Below are 19910 nucleotides of genomic sequence, written 5' to 3' on the forward strand. Positions count from 1 at the left end.
GGTCCAACTCTGTGCGACCCCACAGACGGAAGCCCACCAGGCTCTCCCGTCCCTGGGATTCTCCAGGCAAGAAGACAGGAGTGGGTTGCCATTTCCTCCTCCAATGCAGGAAAGTGAAAAGTGAAAGGGAAGTCCCTCAGTCGTGTCCGACTCTTAGCGACCCCATGTACTACAGCCTACCAGGCTCCTTCATCCATGGGATTTTCCAGGCAAGAGTACTGGAGTGGGGTGCCATTGCCTTCTGAGTAGAGGTTAATTACATTTGTCTCATGCAGATAGGGTATTTGTGGGTGGCCATAATAAGACTCATTAGGAAGATTTACAAAACAATGTTTTTTCTTACCCTTGGACTCAGGGTACTAAATCATGAGCTTAGGGATTCCCCATCAGAAAAGACAACCCCCCACTAAACACCCAAGCCCTACCTTGCAGAGAGCTGAGTTCTACCTACCCCCATCTCCCAGCCACTTCAGTGCTGTCTCCCAAGTGTAGCCAAGACTCCTGGTGGGGAGCAGGGAAGGCCGCTAAACCCTGCCCATTTGGTGTAGAGAAGGTCTTTGTAACTCTTAGTGATCTCGAGGAAAAGCAGCCTATGCACTTTTTACAGCATTTTGTCAGCTCCTGAAGTCTTCAGTTATTAGTGCACAAGTCCCTTTGATTTGGGGACGAGGTGTTAAGGTCTTCTGGCTGTGGAGGAGTGACTTGGATGGTGGTCTTTCTGTTTGGAAGCTGCTGGGTTAGCAGTTGCCACGGTTTCAGAATGGAAAGATGAGAGGAACCGTGTCTTTGTGTGACCTCTGGGCGGAAAGGATTCTCACTCATCCTCCCAATGGCTGTGACTTTCTGAGGTTTGTAGTTGAAGAGGATAAAGCAGATCATTTTGGGTTTGGGAATCTTGTGAAAGTGAAAGTCACTCAGTTGTGTCCGACTCTTTGCGACCCCAAGGACTGTACAGTCCATGGAATTCTCCAGGCCACAGTACTGCAGTGGGTAGCCTTTCCCTTCTCTAGGGGATCTTCCTAAGCCAGAGATCGAACCCTGGTCTCCCGCATCGCAGGCAGATTCTTTACCAGCTGAGTCACCAGGGAAGCCCTGGGAATGTTAGGGAACTTTATGAACCATATGATGGATTAATCATCAAAATGACAGCTCAGGCCAGGCTCAGAGGAATCTTGCCCCCAGATGGTGTAGTGTATTTTATTACACATGGTCTAACCTTTCCTATATTGACATTAGTGATGCTGCTGCTGCTGCTAACAGTAAAGATCCAGCACTTACTATGTGCCAGGCCCTGCTCTGAGCACTTACCATGTAGTCACTCGTTTAATCCCTCAACAGGTTAGTGGTTTCTCAAGTGAGTGCATCTTGACCTCATTTGATATCACTTATACCCCTTTTCCCTGCTGCCTAGTCTCTCACAATCCTTCCCCAGTTTGGTGTCTGCATCTCCTGCCCCCTTGTCACCCACACCCCATGGCAGAAAATGGAGGCGGGGCTGTGACACACAGGTTGAGGAACCTTGCCGAGGCAGCAGGATCCCTCTCTTCTTGCAGGCTCTCGGTGGAAAAGCGCCAGGTAGATCTGGGCCTCTTGACCCTGTGGGCACCACGGATTTCACATGGGTTCCTCCTGTCCTTCCAACACCCGGAAGCCCCAGGGGCAGGCAGGGCGCCTGGGGAAGTGAAGCAGGCCTAGGGTTAGGCACAGGCACACCTGCGGTCTGCACGCTGATGCGGTAAAGAGATCCCACTTCCAACCAAGAAGTATATGCTCATTCCCGTTTTTGTCAAAACACTGGACACAGCTTTCATTTTCCCACTTCCTGTTGTCATAGGAACCGGAGGGAATGCTGTACTGGAAGAGAAACAGCAGCATGATCGCCATCGTAATAGATGTCCACTGGCACTTGACGGGGCAGGAAGGAGCCAGGCAGGGTGGGTGGGGACTGTGGCAAACTGGAACACACATGTCTAGTCACCGGAAGGCAGCTGTTGCTCAGCCCCAGAGCCACTAGAGCGTCCAGTTTTCCGAGAGAAGTCGGAAACTGATGTTTTGTGGGGAAATCTTGCAGTTTTTAAAATAGTAATTTAAATTTAGAAACAGACAAAAGCCACTGTATGGCCAGACCAAACTTGTGGTTCCTAGGTTGTGACCTCCAAATTCATTAATGCCCCTTGTCGCAAGATGGTCCTACCCTTAGGGTAAAGGAGAGTGGGATGTTATCTGCAAAAGCATAGGGAAGAAAGTTGTGAGCCAGATTGGTTTAAAACCTCCTGGAGGCACCTGATACGGTTCAGTTCCAATCTCTAACCTTTGCAAGCACAATAAGAGCTGACCAAGACAAGGTTCCCGATCTCTGCTTATACACAACTTTGGCTTGTGTCCATTTGGCTTTATTCTGATTCTAGCTGGTCCTTACAGTTCCAGCACTTGGTGCGGTCCGAGCAGCCTAACCTCTGAGCTTCAATTCCAGATTTCTGGGACCAAGAACTGGATTGTTTCTGACTGGGTCTGACTAGTGCATTGCTAGTTCACTCAGCTGTGTCTTAGGAAGGAGGGGTCTTGGGATGAAAGGCTTCTCCTTGGGACAGGTGAGTGTGGGTGGCAGAGACACCAAAAAAGGATGTGTGGACTGGGAATTGACGGTGGGATCTCTTCCTTCATCTTCTGTGGGTTCCCTGCTGAGAACCTAAGCACTAGTTCACTTTCTACTCCCACATTTTTGTCATTTCTGAGAGTACAAAGCGCCATTACCCAAGATTGTTTTCTCTAAAGTACTGCCTAGGTTTCTCGGGAGTTATGTCTTTTGGATGTAGGCTTTCCAAGTCTTGGCTTCTCCTCCATCAGGCCTTTCCAGCAGGTTCTTCCTCTCCCGACAGAAAGGCCCAGTCTCCCGATGGCGCTCATCCTTGGCAGGCTATGGGAGAACCAGGAAAGGGAGTGCATCTTGGTGTAAAATAAAAACATCAGAAGTTAAATGTATTTCAGCACATTGAAGGAATGTTTTCTTAAAAAGCTGCAAGTTAGTTGCAGTGGTGAATGGGATTGTTTCCTTAATTTCTCTTTCTGTTTTCTCATTGTTAATGTATAGGAATGCTAGGGATTTCTATGTATGAATTTTGTATCCTGCAACTTAACTATATTCATTGATTAGCTCTAGTAATTTTCCAGTGATGTCCTTGGGGTTTTCTGTCTAGAGCATCATGTCATCTGCAAACAGTTTTACTTCTTTTCCAATCTGGATTCCTTTTATTTCTTTTTCTTCTCTGATTTCTGTGGCTAGGACTTCCAAAACTATGTTGAATAGTAGTGGTGAGAGTGGGCACCCTTGTCTTGTTTCTGATTTTAGAGGAAATGCTTTCAATTTTTGCCATTGAGGATAATGTTTGCTGTGGGTTTGTTGTATATAGCTTTTATTATGTTGAGGTATGTTCCTTCTATGCCTGCTTTCTGGAGAGTTTTTATCATAAATGGGTGTTGAATTTTGTCAAAGGCTTTCTCTGTATCTATTGAGATAATCATATGGATTTTATCTTTCAATTTGTTAATATGTTGTATCAGATTGATTTGCACATATTGAAAAATCCTTGGATCCCTGGGATAAAGCCCACTTGGTCATGATGTATGATCTTTTTAATATATTGTGGATTCTGTTTGCTAGAATTTTGTTGAGGATTTCTGCATCTATGTTCATCAGTGATATTGGCCTGTAGTTTTCTTTTTTTGTGGCATCTTTGTCTGGTTTTGGGATTAGGGTGATGGTGGCCTCGTGGAATGAGTTTGGGAGTTTACCTTCCTCTGCAGTTTTCTAGAAGAGTTTGAGTTGGATAGGTGTTAGCTCTTGTCTAACTTTTTGGTAGAATTCAGCTGTGAAGCCCTCTGGTCCTGGGCCTTTGTTTGTTGGAAGATTTTTGATTACAGCTTCAATTTCCATGCTTGTGATGGGTCTGTTAAGATTTTCTATTTCTTCCTGGTTCAGTTTTGAAAGGTTCTCCTTTTCTAAGAATTTGTCCATTTCTTCCAAGTTGTCCATTTTATTGGCATATAGTTGCTCATAGTAGTCTCTTATGAGCTTTTGTATTTCTGTGATGTCTGTTGTGATTTCTCCATTTTCATTTCTAATTTTATTGATTTGATTCTTCTCTCTTTTTTTCTAGATGAGTCTGGCTAATGGTTTGTCTATTTTATTTATTTTCTCAAAGAACCAGCTTTTAGTTTTGTTGATTTTTGCTATAGTCTCCTTCAATGAAAAGAATAAAATACTTAGGAATCGATTTACCTAAAGAAACAAAAGGCCTATATATAAAAAACTATAAAATACTGGTGAAAGAAATCAAAGATGACACAATTAGATGGAGAAATATACCATGTTCATGGATTGGAAGAATCAATATAAGGAAAATGAGTATACCACCCAAAGCAATCTATAGATTCAATGCAATCCCTATCAAGCTACCAATGGTATTTTTCACAGAACTAGAACAAATAATTTCACAATTTATATGGAAACACATAAAATCTTGACTATCCAAAGCAATCTTGAGAAAAAAGAATGGAACTGGAGGAATCAACCTGCCTGACTTTGGACTATACTACAAAGCTACAGTCATCAAGACAGTATACAGCACAAAGACAGAAATACAGATCAATGGAACAAAATATAAAGCCCAGAGATAAATCCACACACCTATGGACACCTTATCTTTGACAAAGGAGGCAAAAATATACAATGGAGAAAAGACCATCTCTTTAACAAGTGTTACTGGGAAAACTGGCCAACCACCTGTAAAAGAATGAAACTAGAACACTTTCTAATACCATACATAAAAAGAAACTCAAAATGGATTAAAGATCTAAATGTAAGACCAGAAACTATAAAACTCTTAGAGGAAAATATAGGCAGAACACTCTCTGACATAAATCATAGCAAGATCCTCTGTGACCCACCTCCCAGAGTAATGGAAATAAAAACAAAAATAAACAAATGGGACCTAATTAAACTTAAAAGCTTTTGCACAATGAAAGAAACTCTAAGGAAGGTGAAAAGGCAGCCATCAGAATGGGAGATAATAATAGCAAATGAAACTGACAAAGAATTAATCTCCAAAAATATGCAAGCAGCTCATGCAGCTCAATACCAGGAAAATAAATGATCCAATCAAAAATGGGCCAAAGAACTGAACAGACATTTCTCCAAAGACATACAGATGGTTAACAAACACATGAAAAGATGCTCAATGTCACTCATTGTCAGAGAAATGCAAATCAAAACCACAGTGAGGTACCATCTCATGCCAGTTAGAATGGCTGCCATCAAAAAGTCTACAAACAGTAAATGCTGGAGATGGTGTGGAGAAAAGGGAACCCTCTTACACTGGTGGTGGGAATGCACACTAGTACATCCACTATGGAGAACAGTGTAGAGATTCCTTAAAAAACTGGAAACAGAACTGCCATACGACCCAGCAATCCCACTGCTGGGCATACATACCAAGGAAAGCAGAATTGAAAGAGACACGTGTACCCCAATGTTCATTGCAGCACTGTTTACAATAGCTAGAGCATGAAAGCAAACTAGATGTCCATTAGCAGACGAGTGGATAAGAAAGCTGTGGTACATATACACAATGGAATATTAGTCAGCTATAAAAAAGAATGCATTTGAGTCCATTCTAATGAGGTACAGAGTGAAGTAAGTCAGAAAGAGAAACACCAATACAGTATATTAATGCATATATATGGAATTTAGAAAGACGGTAATGACAACCGTATATGCAAGACAGCAAAAGAGACACAGATGTAAAGAACAGACTTTTGGACCATGTGGGAGAAGGTGAGGGTGGGACAATATGAGAGAATAGCACTGAAACATGTATTTTACCATAATAAAATAGATGACCAGTGCAAGTTCAGTACACAAAGCAGGGCACAAAATACACGAAGCAGGGCACTCAAAGCTGGTGCTCTGGGACAACCCAGAGTGGTGGGGTAGGGAGGGAGGTGGGAGGGGGGTTCAGGATGGGGGAGGACACATGTACACCCGTGGCTGATTCATGTCGAAGTATGGCAAAAACCACCACAATATTGTATACTAATTAGCCTCCAATTAAAATAAATAAATGAAAATTTTTTCCAAGCTGCAAGTTAGGTTTTAAGCAACAAATTGAAAGGATATTGCAGTGATTTTAGCACCAGAGACTGCAGACTACATACTTCCCGCAAAATTTGGCCCACTTCTTGTTTCTGGAGAAGGAAATGGCAATCCACTCCAGTGTTCTTGCTGGGAAAATCCCATGGACAGGGGAGCCTAGCAGGCTACAGTCCATGGAGTCTCCAAAGGGTCGGACACAGAGCCTTTGCAACCCACAAAATCAAAAATATTTCCCACCTAGCCCTTTTAGAAAAAGTTTGTCAATCACCATTTTAGTCCACTTATCTAAAAATCTCCTCAGACTGAGAATAGCAGTTATGATTATGTGAGGTTCTTAGAAAACAGAAAATTGGTAACTCAGCAGTCCTAGATGAGTCCTGGGTCATTCAAAATAGGAAAGGCTTTTGCTCTTTTGTCCAGTGTATTTCAGTAGATTGGTCAATTCCCACCTTGGTATTTTTAGTTGAAATAGTTAGACAAGAATTCCTGGACTTGGGTTTCTTAATGTATCTATTGCAAGTGAATGCTTCTTGCCCAAATAACTTAAGTAGATTTTTAACCCACCGATTGAGTTTTATATCTTTGAAGCAAGCCTGTCTCATACTTTTCTGTTTGTAAAAGTGGTATAAGTTGACTGGTAAAAAAAAAAAAAGAATTAGAAAATGTACACATAAGAAAAAAGAAAAATTGCCTTAATTCTATCACTGGATTTCCTCTCAATCATGTATGGTATTATGTATATGATTTTCTTTCACAAAGTCAGAAGCATGTACCTACTGTTTTGCAATATGTTTCAAAAAGTTAACATTTATATCATAATGTAACATTATATAACATTTATATCATTAACTCATATCATTATTCTTTTTAACAGTTTCTCATTATTGTATAGTATTTTCACGTGTGTATTTCGTGATTTACTTAATTCCTTGTCGATGTCCATTTTGATTGTTTCTGAGGGCTTCCCTGGTGGCTCAGACGGTAAAGAATCTGTCCACAATGCAGGAGACCTGGGTCAATCCCTGGTCGGAAAGATCCCTTGGAGAAGGAAATAGCAACCCACTCCAATATTCTTGCCTGGAGAATCCCATGGGCAGAGGAACCTGGTGGGCTGCAGTCCATGGGGTCACAAAGAGTCAGAATGACTGAGCGACTAACCCCCTTGATTGTTTCCAGTTATTCCCTATATTTAAAAATGACATTACATTTCTCTCTGATTATTTCCTTGCGATAAATTCCTGGGGTTAGAATTGTTGGCTCAGAAAGTGCGAGCATTTCTAGGGCTTTCAGTTGACAGTGCCAGACTGCCCTCCTGGTATGAAAGGTCTGAAAGCACGCAGGTTTCATAGTATTGTGTTTTTATTCAGAAGCTTTTGGTAGGTTGAAGGAGGGTTTAGGTGACCTTAACCTCAGCCCCAGTTTGCTGGAACGGTGATGCTGAGTGACTGTTTTGTGGCTTCTGTCCCTTGCAGGTTCCCCCTCCCAAGCCACCCCGCCGGCAAGGACGCTGGGCAGAGGCCTCCGTGAAGGTTTCCAAGTGAGTGCCAGCATCTCAGGGTTGGGGTGGAACGGGGAATGCTGTGCTTCTGTGTCGTTCTTCTGTTTTCTTATAACAGCTCTGTTGAGATGTAATTCCTATACCTGACAATTCACCCATTGGAAATGTACAGTTGAGTCATTCTTAGTGTATTCAGAGTTGTACTGTCATCACCACAATCACTTTTAGACCATATTTATCACCACCTCTTCTTACCCCATACCCATTAGCAATCACTGCCCTTTTCCCCGCAAACTCCCCTGCCCTAGACAACTACCAACCTGTTTTCTGACTCTGATTTGCCGTTTTTGGGCATTTCGTGTAAATGGAATCACGTGCCATAAGTCCACTGCATGCAGGCGAGTTCCATTCTGAGAGCTTGTTCAGAAGTCCAACAGAGTTAGCCTAGGTACGCGGCTAACACACTCAGCTGCATAGTACTGTACTGTAACAGGTTTATAACACTTCTTACACAAACAATACATACATAAAAAAACAACCAAAAAATAAAACATTTTTAATCTTATAATGTAGTACCTTGAAAAGCACAGTAGTGCAGTTCAGCAGCTGGCACACAGGGACTGGCACACACGTCTGCATCTTTGAAAGTCTGCAACTTGAAGGTTTTATGTTGGGGACTTACTGTATTATGTGGTCTTTTATGAGTGGCTTCTTCCACTTGGCGTAGTGTTTTAAAAGTTCGTCCATATTTTGACATTCGGTGTTCTTCTTTAAGTTACTTTTCTAAACAGATTGGAATTGCCTGTTAGTTACTGCTGGATTACAAATCATTTTGGCCTTCACTTCCCTTGTACTAAGTCTTAGATGAATGGTCAACCAATACACATATATATGTATATATATTTGCTGCACTTGGCCAACAATATAGTTTAACTAAAGATAAACTCAGGAGAGGAATTTCCTTTTCTCAAAGAATAGGTATTACTTTTGTTCTGAATTTCTTTCAGCAATTGTTGCCTTGAAAATAGCATTATCAAAAATATTTTTTTCCAGTGTTCCCCTCTTCCTCCTCTGTTCCTCTCCCCACCTCTAAATATAGACACACACCACACATATGCTTTCTTCTCTCCTGAAGCATTTGAAAACAAGATGCAATCATCATGATATTTGATCTCTGAATACTCCAGCATGAATCTCTAAAGACTGACATTCTCCAAATAACCACCGTATAATTGTCACATCTAAGAAATTTCATAATGATTTAATAATATTTAAAATATAGTCTGAATTTCCCCAGTTGTCTCCACAATGTCCTTTATAGTTCCAGGAGCCAATCAGAGTTCATATATTGTGTTGGTAATTCTATCTCTTTTTAGAATCTTTTACACTTTAAAATATTTCCAGCTCCCCTTCCCCACTACCATAACTTCACCCAATGTATTGACTTTTTTGAGGAATCCAGGTCAGTTGTAGAATGTCTCACATTCTGGATTTTGCTGATTGATTCCTCATGATTAGATTCAAATTAAGGGTTTTTGGCAAGAACAAATGATACTGTATACTTTTTATTGTCTCCAAATGATATAGAAAAATATACTCAGAGATATCCTACTCCCATCTTTATTCTTTTCACCTCATTTCTATTCATCTCCTATGGGTAACTTTTTTATTAGTTTCTGGTTTACCCTTCCTATACTTCTTTTTGCAAAATAAATAAGTGTATGTATAAAATTTTTAATGTATCCTTATTTGTTTATATATACTAAGACTTAGCAAACTGTGGCCCACAGGCCAGTCCTCTGCTTTTTATGCAGTTTTTAAAGGTTCCATTGTAATCATTATAGAATATTGGCTATCTGCCCCTGTGTTGTGTGATACATCCTTGAACCTTACACCCAGCAGTTTGACCTCCCACTCCCCTTCGCTGTGTTGCCCTTCCTCACCACCATTCCCCACTGGGAACCACTGGTTTGTTCCCTGTGAGTCTGCTGCTTTTTTGATATATTCACTAATTTGTTGTATTTTTTTACAATCCACAGATAAGTGAAATCACACAGTATTTGTCTTTCTCTGCCTGACTTCTTTCACTTAGTATAATGCCCTACGAGTCCATCTCTGTCACTACAAATGACAAAATTTTGCTCTTTTTGTGACTGAGTAGTATTCCATTCTGTGTGTGTGTGTGCATGCATGTGCATAACCACATCTTCTTTATCCATTCATCTGTTGATGGACATTTAGGTTGCTTCCATATTTTGGCAATTGTAAATAATGCTGCTTTGAACATTGGGGTGCATGTATCTTTTCAAATTGGTGTTTTTGCTTTTTGAGTGTATACCCAGGAGTGTAGTCGCTGGGTCATATGGTAGTTCCATTTTTAGTTTTTTTTTAGAAACCTTCAGTTTCCCACAGCGCCTGCACCGATTTATATTCCCACCAGCAGTGTGTAGGGTTTCCTTTTCTCCACATCCTTATGAACATTTATTGTTTGTGTGCCTTTTTTTTGATGATAGCCATTCTGACAGGTATGACAGGTATCTCATTGTGGTTTTGATTTGCATTTCCCTGATGGTTAGTGATATCTAGCATCTTTTGATGTGCCTGTTGGCCATCTGCATTTTCTCTTTGAAAAAAGTGTCTGTTCAGTTCTTCCACCCATTTTTTAATTGAGTTGTTTGGTGTTTTTTTTTTTTTTTTTAATGTTGAATCTTATGAGCTGTTTATATGTGTTGTATATTAACTGCTTATTGGTCCTGTCATTTACAAATATTTCCTCCTATTCAGTTTGTTGTCTTTTCATTTTGTTTATGGTCTCCTTTTCTGTGCAAGAAGTTTTAAGTTTAATTAGGTCCCATTTTGTTTATTTTTGCTTTTATTTCCTTTGCTTTAGGAGATCCAAAAAAAAAGCATTGCTGCAATTTTGTGTCAGAGTGTTCTGCCTATGTTTTCCTCAGTGAGTTTTATAGTATCCGGTCTTACATTCCTGCCTTTAATCCATTTTGACTTTATTTTTGTATATGGTATTAGAGAATGTTGTAATTTCATTCTTTCACATGTAGCTATCGAGTTTTCCCATCACCCCTTGTTGAAGAAATCGGCTTTTCTCCATTGTATATTCGTGCATCCCTCGCCAAAGGTCAGTTGACCATAAGTGCACAGCCACCTGTTTTTATAGATCATGCTTTCCTGGAACATGACCATGTTATAAACCTACATTTTATTTATTTGTTTTTAATTGAAGTATAGTTGATTTACAGTGTTGTGTTAATTACTGCTGTACAGCAAAGCGCCTCAGTTTTACATAGATACACACTTCTTTCTCATGCTCTTTTTCATTATAATTTATCCCAGGATATTGAATATAGTTCCCTGTGCTGTGCAGTAGGACCTTGTTGTATATCCATTGCGTGTACCTGTCTGATAATCCCAAACTCCCACTGCGCCCCTCTCCCACCCCCTGCCCCTTGACAACTACCATTTTAGTTTTTATGTCCCTGATTCTCTTTCCACTTCATAGATGGGTTCATTTGAGTCATATTTTAGATTCTGCATGTAAGTGATACCACATGATACTTGTCTTTCTTTTTCTAACTTCACTTCGTACGATCATCTCCAGTTACAGCCGTGTTGCTACAAATGGCGTTATTTCATTCTTTTTGTGGCTGAGTAATTTTCCATCGTATGTAAGTGCCACATCTTCTTTATCCACTCCTCTGTTGATGGACAGAGGTTGTTTCCCTGTCTTGGCTATTGTGAATAGCACTGCGATGCATCTTTCTGAATTACAGTTTTGTCTGTGAATCTGCCCAGGAGTAGGATTGCCAGATCACGTGGCCATTCTGTTTTTGGTTTTCTGAGGCACCTCCATACTGTATTCTGCATTCCCATCAACAGTGTCAAAGAGCTCCCTATCCCCACAGCCTTTCCAGCACTTACTGTGTGTAGACTTTTTAATGATGGCCATTCTCACCATCTGGCATAAGGCGGTACCTCCTTGTAGTTTTGATTTGCTTTTCTCTAATAATTAGTGATGTTGAGCATCTTTTCATGTGCCTACTGGCCATCTGTTTGTCTTCTTTGGAGAGATGTCTATTTAGGTCTTCTGCCCACTTTTTTGATTGGGTTGTTTGTTTTTTTGTTGTTGAGTTATATGAGCTGTTTGTGTATTTTGGAAATTAAGCCCATGTCGGTCACATTGTTTGCAAATACCTTCTTCCATTTGTGGGCTGTCTTTTCATTTTGGTTATAGTTTCCTTTGCTGTGCAAAAGCTTGTAAGTTTGATTAAGTCCCATTTGTTGTTGTTGTTGTTGTTTTCAATTGCATTGGGAGACTGACATAAGAGAACATTGGTATGTAAATCTACATTTTAAAAATTAGATCTCTCATCCATGTGAAATTAATTCTGGTGTATGATATGAGGTGTGGATCCAGTTTTATTTCTTTTCCTAAGTGACGTTTGTCCCAGCATCATTTATTTGAACATTCATCCTTCCCCACCTTCTCCATAGCCGACTTCTGTTCATGTGCCTGGGTCTGTTTCTGGACTCATGATTCTGTTCCAGTGGTCTTTCTGTTCATATATCATTAAGTACCACACTGCTCCTTGCCGAACATAACACTCATTTTTTCATGTTGCTGCTACTGCTGAGTCGCTTCAGTTGTGTCCGACTCTGTGCGACCCCATAGACAGCAGCCCACCAGACTCCCCCGTCCCTGGGATTCCCCAGGCAAAAACACTGGAGTGGGTTGCCATTTCCTTCTCCAATGCATGAAAGTGTAAAGTGAAAATGAAGTCACTCAGTCGTGTCTGACTCCTAGTGACCCCATGGACTGCAGCCCACCAGGCTCCTCCATCCATGGGATTCACCAGGCAAGAGTTCTGGAATGAGGTGCCATTGCCTTCTCCGTTTTTCATGTTAACCAAGTACAAGAAGAGGAGTGAGAAGTTCTAGTGAAAAGCTACTAAGTTATTAGGGGATTCTTGTGTTTGTATTATCTGGAATTTGTTTTGAAATATGGAAATGAGACAAATCCTATATCTGCTTCTTAGAAGGGGGAAAAAAAGGGAATCTCATATTAAGTCCTCAATGAATATATTAAAGATTTTTCCAGATCAGATCAGCTTCTCCTGGGAGGGAGGCACTTTTCCATTTCCCGTGTTACTTTTCAAAGGATTTCCTTGTTCAGCTTCCTTGGTCCATGACCCAGTCCTGACCACTCAATGGCAGTGTGCCCAGGGCTTATCCACCAGCCTCCTCTTCTCTGTCAGCGCTCACTCTTGGCATAATCTCCGTTCAGTCCTGGGTGTTCTCCCATCACCTGCACACTGATGACCCTTGCACAGAGTTTGTATCTCTAGCCCAATCCTTCCACTAGCATCTAGCCATCCACACCTCCTTTCTACTTGAATGTGCAACTCAATCCTAACGTATCCAAATTTGTCTTCTTAATTTCTGCCCCTTCTGCCCCTTCCACCCTGTCCCCTAGTCTGCACCTCCCCAAGCCTCCTCAGGTCTCCGTAAATGGACACCACCTTCCCTTTCACTCAGACTCTGAACTTTGGGATCACGCTGGACCCTTCTGTCTCCACTCAGGTTCAGTCCATCAGCAAACCATGTTCATTCTAAACTTCAAGCACACTTGTTGTCTGCACTGCCAGCATCATTCCTGGCGCTGACTTGAGCCAGGCCCTCCTCCCTGCCTCCCTCTGCCTCCTTCAGTCTCAACTGCAGGAGCCAGAATGACCTCTTTACAGCATAGGTGAGGTCATTTCACTTTTAACAGCTCAGAACCCCCCAGAGGCATCTCCCCGCAAAAGTATACCACACAGTCTTTCCCATGGCTTCCCAGGCTCCACGTGACCTCACTGTCTGTAGCACCCTTCATCACTGTTCCCCACCTCCTGCTGGGAGAGTCACCGCCTGACATACGTCCATATACATGTGTATGGTGTGTGTGTGTGTTAGTTACTCAGTCGCGTGTTGCTCAGACTCTTTGCTACCCCGTGGACTGTAGCCTGCCAGGTTCTTCTGTCCATGAAATTCTCCAGGCAAAAATGGAGTGCATAGCCATTCCCCTCTCCAGGGTATCTTCCCAACCCAGGGATAGAATCCAGATCTCCTGCCTTGCAGCAGATTCATTACCATCTGAGCCACCAGGGAAGCCTGCACATGTGCATACACATATACACATATTGTCTTTTTCTCTCTACTGTCTTATTAGCTCTGTGGGAGGAGACATACACTTGTTCACATGCCCCCAGATCCCTCAAACAGTGCCAGTCCACAATAAGCTCTCAGTGACTATTTATTGAACACATGAATGATGAGATCAGTAGTTCTGAGGGGTCACTTACTGTGTCAGTGTGGGACCTGAACTCGAGGCTGGCAGCTCTACTGGGGAGGTGATGCTCTGTATGAAGAGCCTGAACCAAGGCAGTGGTATGAGCGTGGACAGAAAGGAGATTTGGAGACATTTTGGAGAAAGAGTTAACAGATGTGCCATTGGTTGGGTACAGGGCAGAGGGCAGAGTTTAAGGTCATTGCAAGGTGCCTGATCTCGCTGCCTGGTTGGGTAGTGGTGTCATCAGATGAGGAAGGCAGAAAGAGAGACTTGACTTGGGAGCCGGTGGCAGCGAATATAGATCATTTCCTCAGTGTAGGAGTCTAGGGGAGAGGTTGAAAAGCAGTTGCAATTTGAGCCATCTGTACAAATAGAAGACAAGGACAGAGCCTTGGATTTGGCTGTTTGGAGATTACTAGGGGCCTTTGAGAAAGTGATTATAGTGATTTGTGTTGGGGCCAGAGTCAGTTACAGCATGTGGAAGAGGAAGGTGGAAGTGAGGGGGTTGGGAACAATGGTACAGGCTACTCTGAGAAGGTGCGGACACAGGTGGGACAGTATTTGGAAGGAGGAATCTGTGTTGAGCCTCATGTGTGTAATACCTGGCAAAGAGTGATTACAGATGAAAGGGAGGTGGTGTAAAGAAGTAGGATTCTGAGGGATGGGATAAAACCTTCCAAGAAAGGCTAACTAACCTTGGACAGGAAGAGGCAGGGACATTTTTTTCCTTCAGGACAAGAGGGGGTTTGGAAAGGCCTGTAAGTTATCAAGAAAGGCTGAGGGAAGTAGGGAATTGGGGGCTACTTCATTTTTAACTGACCTCTTTTTTTCCCCTTCTTATTTTCAAAGTGGGAGGGCAAACTTGAGTGTTAAACTTGTTCAAGCAAAGGAGAGCTGGCATCTGGAGCCTAGTAGAACAGATTGGAAGCAGAAAGAGGAAAGGGGATCAGCTAGCCGTAAGAGAGGCAGTTGCTGGGCTGCATTGAGGGCCTGCCCCATGAAGCTGGAAACATGAACTCCTGCTATTTGCAGGCGCCTCAGGGAGTCCAGAGAGTTAGTAGGCTTTCTGCCCCGCAAGAACTTGGGTCCAGTTGAGGAGATGAGGCATTTTCATGTGCAAAAATCAGGATCACCTAGAGCACATCATAAGTGAGAAACTAATGGAGTGGCCCAACCTCTATGATGTGACGTCAGAGGAGAGTAATCACGGTGGTCAAGGAATCCCTTGAAGAGGAGCTGGGGGTCAAGCTGGGGGAATTCTGGTGGGCAAAGAGGATCATGGGAAAGGATTAGTGTAGGTGTAAGTCTTGGGGGTGGGAGCAGTTACCATATTGTCAGTCTGGTTAGAGCAGAGAAGTCACACTAAAAATAGTGTGCCCTTAAATTCTTTGGGGATGTGCTAGTCACTTGTCTCAGTCAGTTCAGGCTTCTACAACAGTCTCATAATCAGGGTGGTTTAAACAGCAAACATTGGTTTCTCACAGTGCTGGAGGTTAGAATTTTGAGATCTGGATGCTAGCATGGCTGGGTTCACATGGCCTTCCTTGGTGCGTGCGCGCACAGAGATCTCATGTCTCTTCCTTATTTTATGAGGGCACTAATCCCATCATGGGGGCTCCACCCTCATGATCTCATCTAACCCCAATTAGTTCCCAAAGGCCCCACCTTCAAACACCATTGAATTGGGGATTAGGGTATCAACGTTTGAATTTGGGGGGCCATAAACTTTCAGTCCATAGCTGCACCTTACCTGTGCATTACACCAACCATATTGGGTAGATTCTAGTTTTTAAGGTATCCCAGTACAAGGCAGGGAGAAGGAAGATGAGGCTTAGAGAGGCCTGTGTTGTCCCCAGTGGGAAATAGGGAAGGGGCTGTTTACTGAGAGGCTCACAGCCCACAGCCACAGGGGTGTGAATTTCTGGGATAACTTTGTTTTGTTTGCATAAACCTGTCCAAGCTAGAAAGCAGGCATATGTTGCCCACCTCCCTGGCCAGAGCTGTTGGCTGCTGGAACCCAAATACTCACCCCTGAGCCACTTAGGGAAGGGCTGTATTCAGGAATGGCCCGAGACCTGGAATCACTGCCTGTTCCGTCTCCCGGCACCCCAGACATAGCTATGCCAAAGAATCCATCTTGGAGCCAGGCTGGCCTCGGCTCTGAAGTTGTCCGAGGTGGGGTACTTGTACCCAGTGGGGAATAGAGCTGAACAAGAGTCAGCTAGACTTGGGAAAGAGAGGAAGGAAAGGTAGTCTGATTAAGTTTTGTCTCAAAGTGTCTGTTTTTGGGTCTGTCCCTGCATTGATCTGCAAGGGAATGAGGCAAGTAATGGCCCCTCGGGGACTTTCAGGACTTTGCTCTCAATGTCAGCCGTCATTTTCAATCACCCTCTCCCTCCCAGCCATTAATTTTGGCCCAGGATCATGGGGACTTGTCCATCTATCACTCCTAATTGACACTAAATGATCTGTCAGTTTATTGATGAACGGCAGGAGTGGAATTGTCACAATATATTTTACTTTCTAACAACTCCTCCTGACAATTTTACCTTGTCCATCTCACTCTCCTCACATAAATCTCCATTGGCCGCTCGTTCCTTCTCATGGGCCGTTCTGGTGCCAGCCACTTCCACAGCATCTGCACGCGTCAAGGACATCAAGATGGCGGTAGAACAGCCCGTGTGCTGGTCCTGAGGTTGCCCCCTTCCCTCCTCCTTCTCTCTTTCCCTCTTGCTTTTTTTTTTTTTTTTTTTAATGGCAGAGATGTTCCAAGAATACTAAAGGGCTTCTGTCCTCTCCCTCGGTGTCATTGCCATACCAGAGTCTCTTTACCTTCTTGTTAGCAGCGAGTAGTTAATTCTTATTAGGCTACCAAAGTGTGAAAGGCAAAAAATTCAGAGCCGCCAGGCTCCTAGATCTGTGAGCACAGTTGCAGACCTGTGTTCTGTCCTATTTAAAGCAGCTCTGTTCCAAGCTGGCCATCCCCATAGAAGTCAGTTTCTTAGAAAGATGTCGCCGAAGGTGGGTTAGCTGGAGCCTGCCCACTGGTGTGCTGTGTGCAGGATATAGGTGGACCTTTGGGGCCCGGCTTAGAGCTGCCAAGGACCCTGAGCTGTCACCAGCGGCCACAAGCAGTCTCATCTGTCCAACCTCAGTTTTCTATTCAGCTTTTATTAAGTGCCCCCAAGTCTTGAAAGAGATGGGGAGGTGCTGGGCTAGATATATATAATGGTATATAGTTACTGTGGGTATGAAAAATCCTTTATCCTTTATGAGGCCAAGGATGAGCAGAGGCGCTCGACAACATATTAAAATGTCATTGCCCTCCTCCCTCCTTCCATTCCTGTTGAAGATAATTTTTGTTAACTGATAGGGACTGTTTTTGTTTATTAACCATCCTTCCATTATCATGCCTATCAAAATTAATAATGGTTCCTTAATGTCATCTGATAGCTAGAGTATATTCATGAGCACTTCCATTGTCTTGATGTCTTTTTATGGTTGATTGTATAACAAAAAGGGCAAATCAAGGTCCTCACCTGTACATAGTCATTAGATGTCTTTAGTCTCTTTCATTCTGAGCCATCCCCACCCCACACCCGCCTCTTTTTTTCTCCCACGCCATTGTATTTTTTTTTTTTTCCTTTGAGAAACTTGTCCTACAGGGTGGCTCACATTCTGGATCTGGCCTGTTGATTCCTAGTCGTGCTGTCTGACTTGCTCCTCTGGCCCCCATGTCCCAGTGAGGCTGGAAGTTAGATCTAGGTCAGCTGATGGTTAGACACAGACTCACCGTCTGGCAGAAGCGCTTCCCAGGTCGTGTTGTGCACATTCCGCTGCATCTCATCCGTAGGCACAGGTGTGCCGGCTCCCACTGCCAGTGAAGCTGTGATGGGTCCTTGGAGTCAGGGGTGTGGCCTCCATGTTACGTGGCCCACCAGACACCCACCTACTGGTCAGAGTATCCACTGATGACTTGAGCTGTGATTTCATTAACAGGTGTCATATGGTAATTTTCTAATTTTCACTCATAGAAAATTAGAAATTCTTCCATAAAATACTTCCTCTCCAACTGTTTGGTTGCCTGAAATACAATTCATTATACTTTCATCCTGCTTTTTCCCCTACTCCATCCAGTCTTTTTAGTTTGAAAATTTTCAAATCTATAGAAAAGTTGCAAGAATAGCACAACAAAACATCCTTCCCATTGCTGATGTTTTACTGAATGTGGCTCTTTCCTCATTTTCTTTTTTTTTTTTTCTTTTTCTGAACTGTTTGAGAGTGGCAGCTGCGTTTGCATTTGCATTACTTACCACTTGACATATACAGGTTCTCAGTACATACGTGATCACTGAGTCTTTTGGACATTTCTTACAGAGCTCCAGTAATTAAAAAGGGACCAGATATCCTTGAGCCCTTGACCTTCAGAATTTTCATCAATAGATACGATTTTGTTTAGCAGTATGGAGAATTTCTTTTCCACGTGCTGCCCTGAGCCGTGTGCTGCCCTGGGATCCCAGAATTGGCATGACCTGGCAATGTCTGCAGGCGTCCTGAGCACCACGAGTGAACATTTATTTAGCTCTCAGCGAGGTTGATCAAGTATCAGAGATGAGTGTCCAGTGTTGGATGAAATCAGATGAGGCCATTGCACAAAAGATGGTTGAGAAGGGAAGTCTTGATAGGTTATTGTGCATCCGTTTCCAAAAGCTGTGCTCAGGGCTTGGGCGCCATGGCCCTGTTACTGAGGATTTCGGAGATGCCCATGTGAGCCCCCTGCTTGAACCTCTGTCTTGTCTTTGTCTTTACTGCTCCTGCCTGCACATGTGCTTTTCCTCCACGTGGCTTCTGAGATGCGACAGATTAAAAAAAGGTGGCTTCAGGACCAAGCAACAACATACCTTTTTAACGTACACCTTCCATTTGTTCGATCTGTGTGGGCTCCCAAAAAAGGAATTTCTTGCCTTGCTCTCAAGCTATGTTCAGAACCTGGATGGAAAGATGATAAAGGACAATCTAGATAACTTTTTTACTTGAATCAACTTAGAGAATTCACAGGGATTTTTTCGGCTTGTTGATTTATTTGTGTAGACCATTGAGAATTTCATTGTGTTGTTTATCGCTGTAAATCATTTATGTTCAGTCGAACCTGAAGATGAAATAGATACCAAAGCTGCATCCATTAACATAACGAGTGAAAAAATGTGTCCTCAGGAAGTGGGGAAGAGTGTGTGATTTGTTGAGCTCATTCTGTCCTTACCCTCTCTTGTCTTCAAACACTTGTACTGTGTTGGTGGCTGGTAGGTAGCGGGCATGAAGGGAGGACTCTGCTGAACTGTCCTCTCCGACTGAGCCCCAAAGTGCGCACAGCTGTGAGGTACTCACTGCAGGTCACTCTCCATGGGCAGAGGCGAAGGTGAGCGTTGGTTCATGCTGCAGACACAGGGACAGACTGCTGCGCCTCAGCCAGCGCATGCCGCCAGGTCTAACTCTGGTCGACAGAACCCCTTTTCATAGTGATAACATTCTGCCTCTTTGTGGAGTAAGGTCTGTTTGACCTTAAAACTCAAATGTAGCAAAGTTGGGAAAGGTGGCTCACTTTGTGAAGACAGCTGTGACAGAGAGAAAGAGTAGGATGCAGAGGCAGTGCAGATCCTTACGCTGTAGACACTATCACTGCACCCTGTCTTTTGAGACATCAGAACTCTGAGTGTTTAACTTTATTTATTTTAAATAAATTTTATTTTTCAACTCTTATTTTTATTATTAGAGTATAATTGCTTTGCGATGTTATGTTAGTTTCTGCTGTACAACAAAGTGAATCAACTATATATATAGGTATCCCCTCTCTCTTGAGCTTCCCTTCCACATCCCCCATCCCACCCCTCTAGGTCATCACAGAGCACCGAGCTCAGCTC

At 43.0% G+C, this 19910-nt stretch overlaps 1 protein-coding gene across 3 annotated transcripts in view; it reads left to right on the forward strand.

The window, feature by feature from the left end:
* Positions 1-19910, forward strand: part of IFT43 (intraflagellar transport 43) — a 108661-nt gene that overhangs the window by 41237 nt on the left and 47514 nt on the right. For all 3 annotated transcript variants that reach the window (XM_010844368.1, XM_010844369.1, XM_010844367.1), the window contains one exon: positions 7624-7688. In XM_010844368.1, the coding sequence (XP_010842670.1) occupies positions 7624-7688 (65 nt within the window). The remainder of the gene's footprint in view (positions 1-7623; positions 7689-19910) is intronic.

Source organism: Bison bison, unplaced genomic scaffold (genome assembly GCF_000754665.1).
Source record: "Bison bison bison isolate TAMUID 2011002044 unplaced genomic scaffold, Bison_UMD1.0 scf7180017864201, whole genome shotgun sequence".
In the NCBI taxonomy this organism is placed as follows: domain Eukaryota; kingdom Metazoa; phylum Chordata; class Mammalia; order Artiodactyla; family Bovidae; genus Bison; species Bison bison.